Source organism: Catharus ustulatus, chromosome 29, assembly GCF_009819885.2.
Source record: "Catharus ustulatus isolate bCatUst1 chromosome 29, bCatUst1.pri.v2, whole genome shotgun sequence".
Lineage (NCBI taxonomy): Eukaryota > Metazoa > Chordata > Aves > Passeriformes > Turdidae > Catharus > Catharus ustulatus.
This window is the reverse complement of record NC_046249.1, coordinates 162,394-181,552: the sequence shown is the minus strand read 5'-3', so window position 1 is coordinate 181,552 and position 19,159 is coordinate 162,394. Positions and strand designations below refer to the sequence as shown.

The 19,159-nt window shown below is 38.6% G+C and overlaps 1 protein-coding gene across 5 annotated transcripts in view; it reads right to left on the bottom strand.

Moving 5' to 3' along the window:
• Positions 1–10,072: 10,072 nt before the first annotated feature.
• Positions 10,073–19,159, bottom strand: part of EPS15L1 (epidermal growth factor receptor pathway substrate 15 like 1) — a 42,420-nt gene continuing 33,333 nt past the window's right edge. For 3 of the 5 annotated variants that reach the window (XM_033082212.1, XM_033082213.1, XM_033082214.1), the window contains 2 exons: positions 16,437–16,642; positions 10,073–11,874 (listed from right to left, as the gene is read on the bottom strand). In XM_033082212.1, coding sequence (XP_032938103.1) covers positions 11,728–11,874; positions 16,437–16,642 — 353 coding nt within the window. In that variant the 3' untranslated portion in view covers positions 10,073–11,727. Of the gene's footprint in view, positions 11,875–15,221; positions 16,643–19,159 lie in introns of those variants that run through there. The other 2 variants (XM_033082217.1, XM_033082215.1) reach the window with 2 other exon arrangements.

Genomic DNA, 19,159 nt, shown 5'->3' with positions numbered 1-19,159 from the left:
GTAACAAGACACTTAAAAAAAATCTGAGTCATGGATTTTTCTGAGATAGATAACAGAGTAAGTAAGTATTCTCAGTGGTAAATAAGACATAGTACAGTGCTTTATAAAAAAATCAAATAGGAAAGTAGATTGTATTCAAAATATACTTCCTAAAAATGGTTAAGTAAGCAACACTATAATTTCAGTCTCATTTCCAGTTTATGCTAGACTATTTTAATAGCATTCTTAATGTTTTCCAGATGCAGTTATAGTTTTGCCAGCAGTGTGTGGGTTTTTACTATAAATTTAAACACTGCATTTTTGTAATTATGGAGGCTTATTTTAAGGCATTCTTGTACATAAATTACCCTTGTTCTCAAGAGCTCAATGCAGAATTCCAATAGAACACTAATGGAATTCAAGCATGAATTCACAACACAGGTTAAAATACCTTCATAACTCATTCCCCAAAACTTAAGTTTACTTAATAATTTGTAGTGCCATCTAGATTTCACGAGTTAAGAAAGTTATTAACTCTTTGGGGGGAAAACCAGCCAGGAATTGAGATTCTGACTGATAGTGGTAAAGACAGCTACAAAAGTCAAATTGAACCCCCCCAAAAATCTTCACAGCTGTAAATGAGCTCAGAAAGAAGGCCACACAGTAAATCCAAGCAGTCGTTCTGACTGTCTGATGGGTATCTTCTGTCTTTACAGCTCCGGTGAGTCTTGATACTTGTGTATCACTGCTAATCAAATACAAAGATTCAGCTTAATATTGCAGCATTTTTTTGCCTTAACATCTGGATACTTGGAACTTGGCTTTAATCAAGATCGTGACCTTTTTTCTGACTTTACATGTTAGAATACACAAGAATGAAATCAACAAGAATTTATTTAGAGTAACTACAAATATAGCTGTTCTTCTGTGAAAGCAAAGGCTGAAGTTATTCATGTGGAACAGATGTATTTTGGGCTTCTAATCATTGGCATGGAAGAACGAGTTCCACATTTCACTTTTGTAGTTCTTTCAAAGTGAAATATAAGGGAGCTGTAACATTTCTTCATTAAAACCAAAACTCATTTATTTGCTAGAAAAAAAAATAAATTGCACAATCTAATTCCAGAAAGTGAAGATGACTTAAAGATGTTCTAAACTTGGCACATTCGTTGTTGCAACAGTTCTAGGTATTTCCTTCTCTTTCCCCATAGCTGAATATTTTCATATTTCAGCATGTCCTTTGGTGTTTATAATTTTAAGAAAACAACTTTTAGAATTCTTACTGTCATCTCTTCATAATCACCTGGCTTTCCCTTGCTCTTTCTGAAGAACTGGAAATGGTTATAGTCCAGTTTTCAGCATTCCCAGTTTTTGTTATAACCCAGGTTTTAGTAATACAGTGCAAGCTTAAACGATTCTCTTTTTTGTGATGCAATTCAAAAGACAAAGAGGTGTGACACCTCATTGCCAGCCCCATATCTGCTTTGGCAAGGGCCCAGCCAGAGCTTTCCAGAGTTGGAGGAGATCTTGCAAGCATCGCAACATACTTACCTGGCTCTGCTTGTCCCCAGTCCTCTCCTGACCTCTGGCTGGTCTGACCAGTTTTCTTCCTTTCCAAATCCTCAGCCTGGAGAAGAGGGCTCCAAAGAGACCTCAGATCCCCTTCCAGTGCCTAAAGGGGCTCCAAGAGAGCTGGAGAGGGACCTTGAACAAGGGCTGATGTGACAGGACAAGAGGGAATGTCTTCACAGCACCAGAGGGCAGGGTTAGTGGGACATTGGGAAGAAATTCTTCCCTGTGAGGGTGGTGAAGAACTGGAATAGAATTCCCAGAGAAATTGTGGCTGCTTCATCCCTGGAAATGTTCAAGGCCAGCTTGGATGGGGCTTGGAGCAACCTGATCTAAAGGAAGGTGTCCTTGCCCATGGCAGGGAGTGGAACAGGATGGACTTTAAATTCCCATCCAGCCCAAACCATTCTGGGATTCTGTGATTCCAAGTCAACTGCAGCCAGTGAATGGCACAAAGGTGTTGTGTGATGTTCAGGGCCTTGGTGCAGAAATAAATGCCACCACAGTCACCAACCATTAAAAAACCTTCATGTGGCTACTCTGCAGCACCCACCACATTAGGTGCTCCTCCTCCTCCTCCTCCTCCTCCTCCTCCTCCTCCTTCTCCTCCAGTGCCTCAGCATGGAAGCATCCAAATCTGCCTTTGCTTCAGGGGAAGAGTCTGGCTGTGAGGGTTATCACCTCTGCTGCCTCTGTTCCTGCTCACTAAAAAGTGTTCAGACAAGACAGCTGATATCAGACAGCCTGATAGTGTGTTACCAAATAGCCCTTAGATCCTAATGAGCAGTGAAGACGTGGAAAGAGGAGCAGGTGATGCTCTCTGAGTTTTTGTATTTGTGACTTAACTAAAAATAGAGCAGAGGAATCCTTATACATAAATATAAAAAACCTCGTCTGAAAATTTATAAAGTCCGTCCTCTGAAATTGGTAAGGGATAGGCAGACAAAGTACTAATAAAAGTTCACAAGAAACTTTCTTCTCATTGTTTAAGGGCGAGCATCTGTGATAATTGCTGTGTGGTCTTTACAGGAAATTGCATGTTCTTGAATTTTGAGAGCATCGTGTAGCAGAAAAAAAAGACATGCTGATCTCATTCTTCTCACATTCCATGATGAGTAATTGTCAACTCTCTTTTTTTTTTCCCTTTCTTTAATTGCTTTAAATGAGTACATCCAAAGATATGTGGCTGTAATTCCAGCAATGTACCAAGCCTCCCCTTGTCAGCAGGAAACCACTGATGTTCCACACCTTCAAATAACTGACCATCAGGTTGTCATCTCTTAAGTAATTTTGCTCTAATTAACCATCTGCCTCCCAGGGAGCATCTAACAACCACAACCTACAGCTATCCTGGATTTGATTTGGACATACTAGTGAGAGGAAAAAACTACAGAAGTTGTAGCTAAACCTGATTGGAGGAAATGTAGAGTCCCTTGAAAACAAGATTTTCACACATATTAACATAAGATACCACAGCCATGGGCTCCCTATTGTTGTACGATAGATTGTGAGATTAGTTAGAGCAGATTAAGAGCAGAAACAAGAAAACCCTGCACAATGATCCTAATGAAAACTTTAGAAAATATTTCCAAACTCAGGTACCATCCAGAGCTGTCACTGCCCAAAGTCAGATCATTCCACATGGAGTTTCCGAGCACTGTGTTTCACTCTGCTGCAAATGGTTTTTCCTCACCCACTGACTTGAGAAGAGTCAGTTAAACTCCTCCTAGATGGGACCTCACAGTCAGAACACACCACAATTCTGAAGCAGCCCAGAGTGGGACCAGATCCATCCTCCGCAGGGCCATTAGGCTCAGTCAACTTTTGGCTCTCAAAGGTGCTGCAGTGCTCTGTGCTCACCCAGCACCATCACAGCACCACCCCAGCACTACATGAGCACCACCCCAGCACACTCTGCATACTGAGCACTGCAGTAGCACCCTGTGAAACAGTCCAGCACCACCACCCCAGCACACTGTGCACAACCAGTATCACTCTGCACACAACCAGCACCATCGTAGCACCACAGCAGTGCCTTGTGAAACAATCCAGTGCCACATCACCGCCCTGTGCACAGCCAGAACCCAGAAAGCCAGCAGGCAGGACACTTTCAAGTCTCTTTTATTCAACCCTAGAGAGGAAGCCTGGACTACAAAGCCTCTGGCTTTTCTGGAAGTTTATTTTAGATTCAGTTTTGTAGCGAATCACATCTGTGGGCTGAAGCTTTAGTGCTGGACATGGCTCACCTCATGCAGGATGGGGCATTTCAACCTGTGAGAGCCCTTGGCTACTCATAGCCATTTACAAACTGCCTGAAAACATTGACTGGCTCTAAGCTTTGGTCTTCCATCCACAAGAATGCCAAAATAAGTTTGTCCACTCTTCAAATTATAGGAATGTGTGGTTCTGTGGTTTTCTGTGGTAGAAGCTCTGTGGTTTCTTTAGCTATTTTGGGCACCTCTAACACAGAGTAGCTGTTAGGCTTTGCTTAAATTGAATTTTCGAAGCCAGAACCCTAAGCTCGAATAATTTCTTTTGCTATATTTAGATATAACAACTAAAACAAAGTCATGTAGCCATCGCTATGGTAGCTACCAAAAAAATTCAACCCAAACCCCATGTAATTTAGCAGGCAGAAAGACATCCCCACTGCTGGCATCCAAAACCTTGGTGGCATCTACAAATCTTAACATTCCTGGGTGTCCTCGAAGCAGCTGCTCTCAGCTGGGTCTGTCCCAGGTCCCGCCTGCCCAAGTCATGTCCTACGTGCTCCGAGTGAAGCAGTCAGAGCTTTGAACTGCACTGCAGCACTCCTCTGCCACGGCCCAGGCTCTGGCAGATATGTGCTTCCCACTGACTTGGAGAAGTAATTGGTTTACAAGTCAAACACTAGCAACCTAAAACACATAGCCATGCTCAATTCACAGGCCTTGGAGGTAACTAGTTCAACATATTGATTCCCAGAGACTCCTTAAACCTCTGTAAAATTTGATCACAAACGACCCATTCCCTATCACTTCAGCTGAGATCGGGAGCAGCCACTGTCACATACCAGCACCTTCCACTTGAGCACACAAAGGATGCAGAGTTTTATCCCAAACTTGTTAGGCAGAAAATATATTTGATTAACTCTTTTGAGATCTGATTTTTCAACCACAATTACTTGACCTTATAATATTTGGTGCAGACACTAACGAGGAACCATAAGGACTGCTTTATAGAATGAAGAAAAGGTTAACTTTACCAAAACCTCTTTTCTAAGCACAGGGAGAGCAGAAACAACCAAGTTTTCGTTTCCTCTGTAACCATTGTTAGCTGCTTATTTACATGCTCTCATTGTAAGCCCTTTTAGCAAATCAGAAGTTTTCTGCCTGTTGTCATGAGCATAAATTCAGCAGCACAGAAACTGCAGGTGAACTTACCTGGTACAGGTTTGTAACTAGAGTATTGCTTCAAATCACTTTTACTTTGATTTCTTGTAGTTCTTACAGCTCAGAGCATACCTGGAGTACTGACTCATTATGCCACCAAGAAACATCTGGAATATCATGTGGGATATGTATTCCTGTGACATTTAATATATTAGGTGAATAGCTACTGAGCCTGAGCCTTAAACACAAAACACACGCACAAACATCCTCAGATCCCAATAACAACTTTTTTACAGCCTGTGTGCAATGGTAGTATGTAAGGAGGTTTTGTTATCTTAATGATTTCTTATTTTATTGCAAAATACGAGATATAGAATGCCTAGATGTCCTTTCTGTGGATGCAAGGGATAGGCAGAAAGCACATTCATTTTTTGTTCTGAAAATTGTGATCAAGGACCTTTATGAGACATTAAAGAGCAGAAATATATTACGTTAGCTGCTGGCAGAGTCCTGTAAGATTCCAAGTAGGAAGGCTACAGCAATTTTAAGAGATGCTGCATCAGCACCAATAAAAAGTTTTAATTGTGGTCATTACATTAAAAGAAAAATGCCAACCAGACAGGAGGGAAAAGGTGCTCAGAGTGATTAAACTGATAGTCAAGCACAGCAGATGGGAGATTCAGCAATTCCAGAGATAAACTTGACGGCACTTCCAGCGCAGGAGCGGCACCGATGTCTCCAGGAGCTCAGAATTCCAAGAGCAGAGCTGGGCTTGGGACATATTTAGGTTCAGTCAATAAATGCTACAGTTGTGTTGAAGGTTTAACAGTTGGGCTCAGACCTTGGACAGCCTTCAGGGTCAAATTTCCACATCCTGAACAGAATGGTGATGGTTTTCTTCCCTTCCCAGTGAAGGGGCTCTTAGGTCATGAGGTGTCCTTTCACATTAAGCCCAGACAATGTGGATTAGGAAAGCGTTTGGGAAAGCACAGGGATGAGAATGCTGTGTATGTCACATCCCTGAAACTTGAGCGGGAGCAACACATGGAGTGCTGGGCCAATGTTTTATAAGAGATGAGAAGCAAGACCCGATGAGAAGAATTGGGTATGGAGTTGTGCCCATCTGTGACACACTGCAGTCAAATCCTCCAAAATGTCAACATAATAAAAATATAGGACAGAAACCTGCCTTGGCAACCTGCTGCTCACTTTGTCCAGGTGAGCAGGAGCAGCCAGTGAACAGCTGGGATGAGTCAAAGTGAGTAAATGGAACAGCCCAATAGTGAGGTGTGTTTTTCCAGCCAGCCAAAGGTCGTCTCTAGTGATTTCCCCAACCGCTCCCGGAGTAAATTGCCAGAACAAGGAGCATTGCTGCACACAAATTGCTTGGAAAGGGTGTGGTGCTGGATTTGGGATTGGTCTGCTCAGCCCAAATCAGGCTGGGACAAGGAAGAAAGGGAAGGACATGAGGGAAAACAGTGCAGAGGGCACCAGCCAACAGGAAAAAGATTTCACTGCAGAGTTGTTGTTCAAAGCAAGATTAATAAATTTAACATGAAAATCTGTGAAAGTGTGGACAAAAAAAAAACAACTCAAAGAAAGACTGCAGAAATCTCAGAGCTCCAAAAAGTAACTTTCATTTATTATATTAAACAATAACATTTCTCTTCTTTTATTAAACAATAAACACATGAGATGGGTTAAAATTAAAATACTTTACAATTTGTTATAACATTTAAAAGATAAATATAACCACAATAATGTTCATATTTGGAGATATTAGTCAGATTTAGGTCAACATTGCAGTTTCCGCTTTGTGTTTCCACCTTTTTCAGGTCAGACTGAAGAATGATATATTAAAAGGGACACCAGAAGAGCACTCTGTACTTGCAACAGCAGAAGGAACCACAGTCATTAGGAGTTCTCTTTTAAAACTTAAAGGGAGGGGCAGAAGTTGGAAAAATGAAAATTCAATTTTATAACAAATTAGCCTTTTTTTATAAAACTTTCAAATAAAAAGAGCAGTATATCAACTGATCAAACAGCTGTGTCAATGAATCATAGTTAACATATTTACCCTAAAAATAGATCTTCTATGATTCCATCATACTCCAAGCAAAATTCCTTTCTAAGAAAAGATGGTTGTTGAGAAGTCTAGATAGGTGCAATATATAACCAAATATATAATCGAAAACTTGGCTGTTCCACTAGTATAGGAAGATAATTGAATTAGATCATTAACAGCAGAGATCAATTCACTTCAACAGAGTTCCAGCTCTAAATAAGGATTAAGCAGAAATTCCTGAGAGGGAAGAATAAAATACAGAAGAAAGGAGAAACCAAACTCTTAATACAAGGGAAAGCAACAATTCTACTTGGACCAAAACTCCTTGGGCCACAGTTCTACAGAACAAATACTCTTCTCAATGGAGAAACACTAAAGAAGAAATAGTAACCCCAAAAGGATTATAAGAAGAATTCAAGAAAAGTGCGTTATCTTTGAGCATAAGATGACAAAATTTCTACAATAGTGCCAACAGATTTTACAGATGGGAAGTAAAAATAAAAAGGCTTACATAGACACAGCTTGGAATTTCCTACACTTTGAGAGCACAGTACATGGAACAAGATATAGGGAGGACTGATGACCCTCACAGGGCAGAGGTTCCGTGAAGAAAAAGTTGCCTATATAAAAAGATTTCATACAGTATTATTGTGGCAGTATGACTTTTATGAGCATCTGTTTTTATTGCAGGGCGACTGGGAGGTTTTACAGCGAGACAATTTGAAGGTAACTCAGAGAAACCACTCAAGGCAAATGTGAACACATAATTCTGGAAGGGTAATGTGGTAATTCAGCATGTGTGTCTTATGTGCACTTTCTGCACATGCAGGTTCAACGTGAAAAATTGTCCTGTTTAACTGTTGTGTCTCAGTGCTCTGTGCAATCCAGGGCTTTCCACAAGTCATTCCAGTAGTTTATATTCCATATAAAACACGTGTGCCACCATAAAACCCTGCTAAACTCTTAGTGATTGCTCAAGGTACCACACAGTCTAATAATTTATCTAAGTAGAAAGAAGAATCACCCACTCTTTCCTCTAAGCCCAACATGCAATGGATTCTCATTCCTCCTGAAGTAAAAGCTTAGGTAAAAATGGAGGAAAAACAGAACTGGAATCCAGATGGCAATTATGCCCAATCTAACTGGAATGAAGCAAGAAAAACATGTTTTCCACCTTTACCTGTGACTGCTTGGGGTGTGTGTATGGGAACAGCTCCTTACAAATAATTTTTTTTAAGAAAAAATAAGGAACGAGGGAAGTGAAACTACGAGAAAACATTGGAGAAAACTCATCGCCTCAGCCCAGAGAAGAAAGATGACATGCAAGATCAGCAGTTGAGCTACATTCCAAACAGATACTTAAAAAGCTACAAAGAATGTGAAATTACATCCAGTGCAGATGATTACTACTTTCTGCCAGGGTTCTCTTACACTTGGCACAGCTAATGAAGACAGTTTTTTATTTCAATGAAAGAAATGTTGATACAAATTGATTAGAAATAATTTCTCCTCTTTTCTATAACCACGACTTTGAAATTCTCAGAGCCGTGAGTCTTCTGTAAAGATTCCAATTCTGTATCCATCTGTGATTACAGAATTCATACATACACACAAGCTTTAATATATAGAATATATATGCATATTCTACATATTCACTGTATATACACATTTTATGTACAGCACAAGGAACTATATACCAGACATAGCATGTGGTCATGTACAGTATATATACACACTATGATTACATTATACAATACTCTACATATACATATATATATATACACACATACATATATATGTATATATATATACACACACACACATAGACACAAATAATATGGATCTCACTGTACACTGTATATGCACTGGGAGTATTCACATTTCCCATATCTTACATTGTATGTATTTTCTCTGCCCAAATAGCAACAGGTCTGTTTGTGCTTGAAAGTTCACTGGTCTGGAGGAAGAAGGTCAATGTCTTGCAATAAAGTTTTGTTTCAAAGAGCAAGTGCAGGTATTGTATAAACACTGAGTTATAGCGTAGGGAAAGAATGTGGTGAATCTTCCTTTTTATACAGAAAACTATATTAAACACAAAGCAAGAAATCACAGCTAGGTTTTCTTCTACTGCAATGACAACATTTTGAATCAAGAGTGTTTCAGTAAATTTAAAGTTCCTAAATATAATACTGTGCATAGACAATATGTTGTGTTCTCTCCTTGTTCATTTGTTGATCTGCAGTTACTGTCCAAGCAAATATGAGGAAGAGTCAATAAGGAAATACAAAAACAAGCCCTAACACTATATAGAATGCTGGATTAATTCACATTTCTGCCTCCCTGCTGGACATCTTGAAAATGTCATCTCATTGGCCTAGAAGCATTATAAATTCAGTATTTTAAGATACTGACAAAGTAGCAGAAAGTCTTGTTATGGTACAGAACTTCAAAAATGCATCAAGCTACTTAGTCATCCACCTGTCCCACTGGAGTGATATCATCCAGTCCAGAACTGGTAATACTTTCTAAATTTTATTGTAGCAGAAGAGTCACCCACAGACTCAGGTTCAAATGAACAGGAGGATCTTATACATGGATGCCGCCTGTTTAACTTCACTGAGAATCCTGCAGCCAGATGCTTTTGAAAATTGCTCTTTCACAGCAAAAGTTTTATCATGTTACCTAAAGACAGACACAAGTAAGCTCTTAGAGATTTCAAGTTCTATACACTACAAAAGAAGAGAGAATTTTTTGACATTTTAGTATGTTTGATCATGTAATCAAACATGTGTTAGAGAAAAATTATTGCAGTGGGAAGGGATTTCAAATCAGGTTATGCAAAATCAGATATAGGTTCTATTGCATCCCAAACGGCTCATTTAAGGGGCAGTATTAAATATCATTATATGGTTGGTTTTGGTATTAGAAAGAAATCTCCTTCTGAGGAGAACAAAAGGTTCACATTATTTGTAGTACCATTAGCACAGGAGACACACAGCAAAAGGGGAGCTGTGACTCCTAAAAATAACATCCTAAACATGAATAGATGTGTGTGTCTGCACACCCACCCACCCACCCACTTACCTCCCCACAAAAGCCTGAGACTACAAATGCCGCATCTTGGCTGCATTTCAGAGTTCAAAACTATCAAGATGCTTAAAATGATGCAATCTGACTCCTCTGTGCAAGGAAAGCACCCAGGATAAGGCAATCCCAACAGAACAGGGAAAGATTGTTTTCATTCACTGAGCAGGCACTATCATTGTAGTATGAAAATAAACGTAAGGAATCAAGGACATAAAAAATAGAAATGCATTAAATATGATGAAGGAATCTCACATTAAAGAAAGAGAGAAAATGTTGTAAGATAAGGGCTACATCAGTAAAAACACAGACTGTAAAGCTTTTGTATTCCCAGAGAACAAAGGGCAGGGAAGAAGACTGGGGACATTTAAAAATGCTAGATCTCTACTCCATGAGACAGAAAATGCCAAGGCAAACACAACTGAAGTTTTAGAATTCCTGTAATCAGAAAAGGCATTTCTAGTAAGCAAATTAAATTCACAGACTTATTTTTTATATGACATATCAAACACATTCTGTGTTGTCTTTTCCAGGTAGAAGCATTCAGTGCATATAAAACCTGTTCCTACCTGGTCTGAGTACTGCAAACTGTATTTTAGAGCCAACCCAGACAGTACTGCCAGAACTGATGTGTGTATATTTGGCAACTAAAATCTGATTCAACTTGGCTTCATTTCAGCTAATCTGTAACTCCAAAGAGGTGGAATTGAAGAAGCAGAGGTAGAGACTGTCCCAGAGAGTCACTTGGGTAACACAACCTAGTCTGTGCCCTGGGAGTTGGAGTAAATGAGGATACAATGAGTTGTAGGGATGAGCGCTCCTCAAACATGGAAACTTTTCCACCACCTGATTTCCTGACGCCACATTAAAGCAGCACTCAAATGTGTATCAACATCTTGCAATCCTGTTAGCTTGCAATAAAGCAAATTTTTACTTCATAATTTAACTGCTAAATTATTTATCCCACTTACTACAAATTAATTAACTCCCTCTTTTAGTCACATACAATTATTAAAACTCAATGCAAAAAGAATGCTTAAATTAGAAGAACTACTAATTTCTAGAGTCTTCAAATTTGTACAGAGTTCACTATTTGTATCCATCACATATAAATTGTAAGATTCCTTTGTAAAAGCCACAACTTCTGGATAAAAAGGGACCATCTAATAATAAATTTATGTTTTGACATAGATGATGCAGAAGAAGCACTGATTAGCCTACCATGAATAATTAAATAAATGTAACAAATGAAAGCTAATTCTACAAATATTCTCTTTTTATGACATTTTCTTCGAAATCCATATTGCAGCCTCAAAGACTCAGTGGAATTGAGGTTATAAAAAAACAGATTCACAAGCTGCAGTTTACTCTATGCAACATTTGTGTTTCAGATAAAGAAACTGTCAATACCTTAGGATTATACGTTAAATTTCTTACAAGCAATAAATTTTATCTAGAACATATAATACAGCTTATACAGTGTTTCCTGCAGATTATGCACTTGAGAAGCCACACAGCCTGGCTGGACACAAACAGCCAGTCCTGTTTAGATCTGAAGGTGACTAAAATTATTTTCACAATATAAACCAAGGATTTAGTATTTTTATAAAAGCCTTGTTCCAAGGTTTCTCTTAAACAGGGTGGAGCCCAAGATCCTCTTTAAGAGTTTGGCATATCAGCCTTACTGAGCGCAATGGCCAACTCAAGGTCTTCTTGTTCTTGTCTCCGCAACCGAGCCAGTCTTTCCTGCTCTGCTTTTTCACTCTCTCGCTTTGCCCAGGCCAGCTGCTGTTCCTCATTTCCAAACTAAAAAATGAAAATGGAAGATGAATTAATAAAGTTACCAACCCCCTCGAAGAATTTATGCAAAAAATACAAAGAATCAGACATCAAATATACAGCTCAAGTACACCAGGCTGTGTTAGGGCAGTTCTAGGTTGACATAGAAATTCACTCACTGGTTTCCTCATTTCATCCTTTATTTCCTTAATTTCTTCCTCCTTCACTTCCTCACTTGATTTATTTCCTTTACTTTCTTACTTAGTTTATTTCCTTAGTTTCTTCCTCCTCCCACCTGGAAATTAACTCACAAGGGATGCAAGTCCCTGCATCTGTAGCTCAGTTCGGTATGAAAATGGCCAAAGAAACCCTTCGCAAGCACAAAAAAAAAGAAGGGAATGGTTTGAAAGCACAGCAACTACAACCATTTTTAAGAATAAATAGCTGGCAAAATCTGGTAAATAGCTGGTAAAGCTAATAGTTATTTACTCTTATGCAACTGCACAACAGAGAGTTTTATTATCCTGCTAAGGGTGAAGTGTTTGATAAGTGACTTTGGACACTGCTGACATGTGGGAATTGTCATCACCAAATCAAAAGTTATCTAAGTGCTTCTGTTGCTGTTCATAAAATACACACAGAGTTTCACCAGTAAGAAATAATATGAGAGAATCCAATTTACTTCAGCAGAGAACACTAGGAAAATATCACACAACATTCCTAAACCTGTTTGGGGTTTCCGAAAACACAAGTATCATATTCCAATTATTTCATTCCAGTATTTACCATTGAAGGATGCAAAAGTTTGCTTGTTTGAACTTCTTGAACAATATCTGAAACTATTTTATTGAAATCACAGCAATTTCAAACTCAAATATAATCTGTTCCCAGTTAATTTTAGCATTTGCTGAGGAGGAGGACGGGAACAGCTGCATGCAAATGTTTGCATTAAAGCCATTTCTAAAATCTGCGTTCTGCTGTCTTTTTTTAAATTTTTTGTTTTGTTTTGGGGTTTTTTTTGTGTGTGTGTGTGTGCAAGAGAACTATTTCAGGGATTTTTTCGTGGAGAAAAATTTCAGCTAGACGTATACTACAAAAATTCCTTGTGGCCCCGGACACGGTGACTCTGAGCACAGCCTGCTGTGCCATGGCACAAACTGATGCAGCTATACCTGCCCAGACCAACCTGAAATATTGAACTGAGTGTTAAAAAGTAAGCTTCAGTGTTCAATCCTGCCTAGCTGCATGAACACTACGTGATGGCCCCACTCCAGCCTCTTCCTCCACTCTAGAGTGTTCCTGTAATTTTTATTTTTTATGTGTTTTGAAATAAATTCGCCTGTTTGAATTTCTTTCAGCCCAAACCAAATTCTCATGTACTCATAATTTAATCATGCCTCTGGATGCCCATCGTTCCTCATTTTATTTCTCCCAGTATGACTTCTGAGATGTTTTGGTGCAAAAAAGCCCAAACTTTTCTTCATGCAATATCTCTGTTTTCATCACCATAAAAATTTAGATAAGAATCTTCGAGCATTTGATGTTACTGGAATACAATAAAAGAGTCACACCTTTTGGCATTTTACTTTTAAAATTGAGAGACCCTGCTACAGTTCCTCATTTAAATAATGTCAGTTAATAAGTAAGATTGAAAAGTTCACTAAGATTTTAAAGAGACTATTTTTTTTTCAAGGTAAAGACAGATACAAATGGAAGCAGGAATTCTCTGCTTAGTCCCAGAATTTAGATAGATCCAACAGCTGGGATGAAGAATGAATGGCTACTATTTTCAGAAATTCAGGATGCTTTGGTCAAACTATCTGGGATTTTTTTTTTTGATGTTGAGAAACCAGTTTTACTTCTATAGCTTCTAGGATAAAGCTTTCAAAGTTTATGGGAGTCCCAATTATAACTTGCTTATGGGACACAAGTTATATTTTTGTGGTTAAATGTGCTGAGTTGGAAAAAAAAAAGGAAAAATAGGCAAGTGATTCATTTGAAACAAATCTGATTGTGCCTTATTACAAGTGGTTGGCACAAAGTACAATTTTCAGGAGATAACTCTCACCATTAAATAGTGAAATAAATACAGAACAGTTCATTAATGCCACAGATTTTTGCACAGATTATCATAAAAAGGTAATTTGCAGGTAATTTAATACAATAACAATTTTTTGCATATGTCCAGGTTTCAACAAGTCTATAAATAAGTGTCACACATATAATAGCATTAAACTCTTCCTTTACTTTTCTTTTTCAGAAGTATAGAAAGTACAGACCCAAGGCATAGATGAGGAAACCAGCAGACTGCAACAAGACTAATCAAATCACAAAAAGCTCCACTAACTTCTGTGTACTGAATTACCAGCTGGTACTGAGACAAAAAGTTTAGTCCTAAGTATTCTGTTTCTTGGAAATTTAAACATTTTCTGCTGTCAAAAAAGTGGTTTTTCTTGTTGTTCTGTAAACTGCAGCTGGAACCCAGAAATAACTGAAATCTGAGCTACCAAAAGACTGTTTTGTTCCAATGAATCATATTTAATGACAGCAAAGTTAAGAATGCAATGAAAATATGCATAAACTCTGGGTGCATGAATTCGCCAGTGTGTCAAAAAAGCACCAGATTTTCCTACTAAAATATAATGAAGGTTCTCATGTTCTTTCTTGCAACAGTCAAGGATTTAGATTAAAAATCAGGTTGCTTGATTATTCAGTTCTACACGATTCTGTTCTCAGACTCCATGGATTCAAAGTACATGTCAAAAACCTTCTGTAAGTACAACCGATTTTCATTTCCACTACGAACAAAGTTTCCCAACCATGAGGCAAAGAGAAGCACAACATTCTCAATTATTTCAAGGTAACTGGTACATTTAAAACATACAGAAGGATTAGGAATTGTCAAGTGTAGCAGCATAATTGTGTTACAGAAAAGGAAAAAAAAACCATGAACTGAGGAGAAAAAGGATCAAATCTGCATTTTCAGTCAAATTCAGTCAACACTTCTTTTTTTTTCTATTGGAGGAGAAATTAATTCAGAAAACTGATTTAAAAAATTATTTCATTTGATAAAATGCCATTTAATAGGAATTGTTAAGTGGCTACTGCTCATTTTCTCATTTTTCCTACTTGTTCCTTATCTTCCAAAGTTAATCTGAGCTGAGAACCCGATGGCACAGCAAATTTGACCCTGGAGCACCCACTAGGATTGGGATCAGAGATTTCGGTTAATCATTTGATACAATCACTAAGAATAAATCATGTTTTAACTGAAGAAATACAGTCTGGAAAGTAAGATGACAGTAACTGGGTAACAGTCATTCCATTCCATCATTTGTCTCTCATTGCAGGAAGAAATTAGATGTTGAAGAAACTTCAGATAAAGCAGGTTTTGTGTCTTATTTTTATTAAGAACATCACCAGTTTGTACACAATCAGAATTTAACTGTGCAAATCCAACTAGCTGTGGTCAAACATACAACGAGTCTTGAACCTGGACATTTCAAAAGTGATAAATTAAAGCCCTGAGGCCAACTAAAGTCTGCAAAGATGACCCCAGCTAATAATATCAAATAGGAAAGTGATACACATTTAATATTAAATAATAACTAGGAAAAAAAACCCCAAAACATTAAAAAGAAACAACCTGAAAGATTCAGCTTAAATGTCTCCCCTTGTTGAACACTGACCTGTGTCCAGCAGAGTTAAGGAATGGAGTAAGTTCGCAATTTTACTGTGTGGCCACGTGAGAGAACAAAAACATGTAAAAAAAAGAAAAGGCCTGAGGCTGTGGATGGAACAGATTCTATCCACTTATGGAAGCAATAAGAACCACACCACCATTGCATTTACAATGGTTCCCAATTCCAGCACTAAAACCAAAGCCAGGTTTTTAAAACCCTGATATTTTTAATTGAATGGGGACCTGGCTTTTCAGACCTCTGGAACTGTCTTTTGGAGTTCAGTGTGGACCTTTCTATCTTAGTTCTACAAAACCATCTTGTTTTCTCTGTCTTTTCTACAATATCAGTAACAGGAACAAAATTCAACAGCTAAATCTTCAATCTCTGTCTCATTTGTGTTTATCTATGACCACATTCCATCATAATACAGCAAACGTTGCAACAGGATTGTCAGGACTTTCTCCACAAACAGTTACAAGTACTTATTAGAAACTTTCCCTTTAAGGATTTGCTTCTCAGGATATGGTGAAATTGCTATAGAAATGTTTTCATCAATTATTTTTGAGTCTTTACATCACTGGCTCCCAAAAATCTGTTTACAAAATAGCCTCCATGTAACAAAAACAATACACAGATTCTGCTACAAAGAATTTGAGAGTAAAGGCACACTGTACTAAAATAATTTAAATGCACGTAAACCCTTGAAAATTTAGTATGAAACTTCTTTTTTATTGAAATAATGCCTTTTTATTACAGAAATATTAATACAAAAACAATGAGGACAGCATGAAGGTACTGAGAGACAGAAGCCAGGGAACAGTAGGTCTGCAGGTAAGACAAAAACCCAACAGATTGCTGCAAGCAGAGCAGAAAGTGGTTTGCTCAGAGACAAGGAACTTAACTTACAGAGCTGAAGTCTGCAAACCCCAAGGAAGAGTCTTTAGAAGTTTTACTTGAAGAGGAGGGAGCAAATGGATCTTTTCCACTAAATGGGTCCCCAAACCCCTTTTTACTCTGAAACACGTCACTGCTGTCAGCCCCAAATGGCTGGAATGGATCATGGGGCTTGGGTAAATCTGCAGACCCAAGGTGGCTTACAGGAGTACTTTTACCTGGAAAGTTTAGGAAAAAAAAAAAAAAAAAAGGAAAAAAAGAGAAGTTACTTACCATGGACAATGCAAAGCCCTGAAATAGGAAACTGTACTGATACACTTTAGCATCATCCATCCTTCTCGGGGTGGGTGAAAATTTAACCAAATATAATGGTATTCATTTCTCAATGCAACTTATCTAAAACAGTTATTTTATTTAAATTAATTTATCATCTTATACATATGCATATCTAAATATTAATACCATCAAGATTTAAAGTTATGAAACCTATTATAAAGACATTTGGTCAGAAAAAATTGACAAGTGTGACTTTGATTTTCCAGGATTAGAGATATTTCAAGTTTAAGTTTGCTATTATATAGAAAACAAAATAAAACCCCATGTATCCCTAAAGATAAGTCACGTTAAATAGGATTAAAGAGTAACTTAGCTGTCACTTTATAGAATGTCAGGATTCTACTGATTTTTCCCTGGAACTGGTTTACCCTTCAACCACCACATACACAAAGAAAAGGAGGCTGATTAAGAAACCACCTCTCTCTGGGATGTTTGCTCCACAACCCATGTTTTTGTAGGTGACTGTTCGTTCTTATATTCTACCCCAATAACAAATGAAACCACAGAAATTATTGTGCATGCTCATAAATAATATGTGTCTATTTCATTTGTTGCAATTAAAGCCCCAATGGTCGATTTTTAATTCCCCTTGCCAAAAGACTATTTTGTGAGGTCAAATAACTAAACAGATAAATACTCTTCTCCCTCTTCCACCCCACCTTAAAAAAAAAAAAAAAAAAGATTTCTCCTGACAAGTATTTGTCCAGCTTACACGCAAAATATTCCTTGGGTGAACATTCTTGATTGTGATGTGTACTTGATAAAGAAGAATCTAGAAACATTCTTGAAATTAACAAATACTTACAACTTCCTGCATAATAACCTGAATTCCATACATTATTTGTAATAATAGAGCTGTTTTGAAATGTTCAATTCTTTGAACTATAATTTAAAAATAATCTTATCATTTATTCCCACGATGGTATACATACTAGGAATGCACAGAGAAATGGAATCAATCTCCAAATTTTAGAGTGCACTTAGCACATGGGAGTTTTTCAGAAATTATTTTGGTACATGCTCATGAACTTCATAATATACACTCGGGGAAATAAAGATCAGCAAACTTGCACTAAATAAATTACCTATCCAGTAACTTCCAGTAAATCCCAGCCCAGCCTCTCCTACCCCAGGGTCAGCCAAAAGGCCATCCTCCCTTATACTCAGCTGGTCTCTACTCCCCAAAGTCAGAGGCACATGTGGACAGGAACCTGAAGGAATTGGGTATACAGGGAAGTGAGGAAATCAGGTTTACATGGAGCTAAGGAAATCACACAGACTCTCATTAGTACAGTGTCAACATCAGACTTGGATGCAATACAGGCACCACAGGCAGGCATCGAGCTGCATAGAAAGTGGGAAGCAAGGAAGTTCCCAGTCGAGCAAGCAGACAGAGAGACAAGGAAAACAAGGCATGTGCAGCAGGAGATAGAAATGGATTTGTTTAGTCCTGAGTGTTCGAGGGGAACCTGATCAAAGTCCTGCATCTGTAAAAACGTGAACAGATTTAGACTGGACCAAAAGAGATTCACATCAGACAATCCACAACATTTTTAAAACTTAAGGATACTCCAGAGTGCCCAGGAAACTTATCACATTCGTAGAATCAGAGAACATCCTGAGTTGGAAGGGATCCAGTGGGATCATCCATTCCAATCCCTGGCCCTGCGCAGCCACCACAACAATCCCACTCTAGAGTGCCGGAGAGTGTTGTCCAAATGCTCCTTGAGCTCTGGCAGCCTGGGGCCATGACCATTGCTCTGGGGAGCCATGCTGTCCAACACATCTAGGTTTGAGAGTTTCTGGAGACAACACTGGTTCTGCTGCCTTGAAACTAGACGATAAAGGAGATCTCTTAAAAAGGTCACCCCAGCACTACCTTCCACGGTTCAGCACGTGCTCCATCCTGGATAACATATGTGACATACAGATCCCCATGGCAGCAACTACCTGTGTAACTCCCGAAGAGAGGCAGATCAGGCCAATGCTTTGTCCTTCATGGAAGGAAGTGACACAATATACAGGAAATTGCTCTCCTCACAAGCACGGACCCTCCCTCACCCCAACCTGCCTTTCCACAGGCCACATTCTTCTCTCTGGTAATGGAGGGTTGCACTTCCATCCTGCCTATCCCCGTGGTCTCCAGATCTCACCATTGCCACAACCATCCCATGCCAGGGGACATACAAACCTGGCAAGGAATGAGCAATTCAGCATTTTGTACGTAATGTTCCACATAAAAGAGTAACTTATTTTAACTTGTTTTAAATTAGAGTCATAGAATTCCAGAACGGGTTCGGGTTGGAAGGTATACCTTAAAGCTCATCCAGTTCTAACCCCCTGCAATGGGCAGGGACACCTTCCACAAGACAGTTGCTCCAAGCTCCATCCAAACTGAC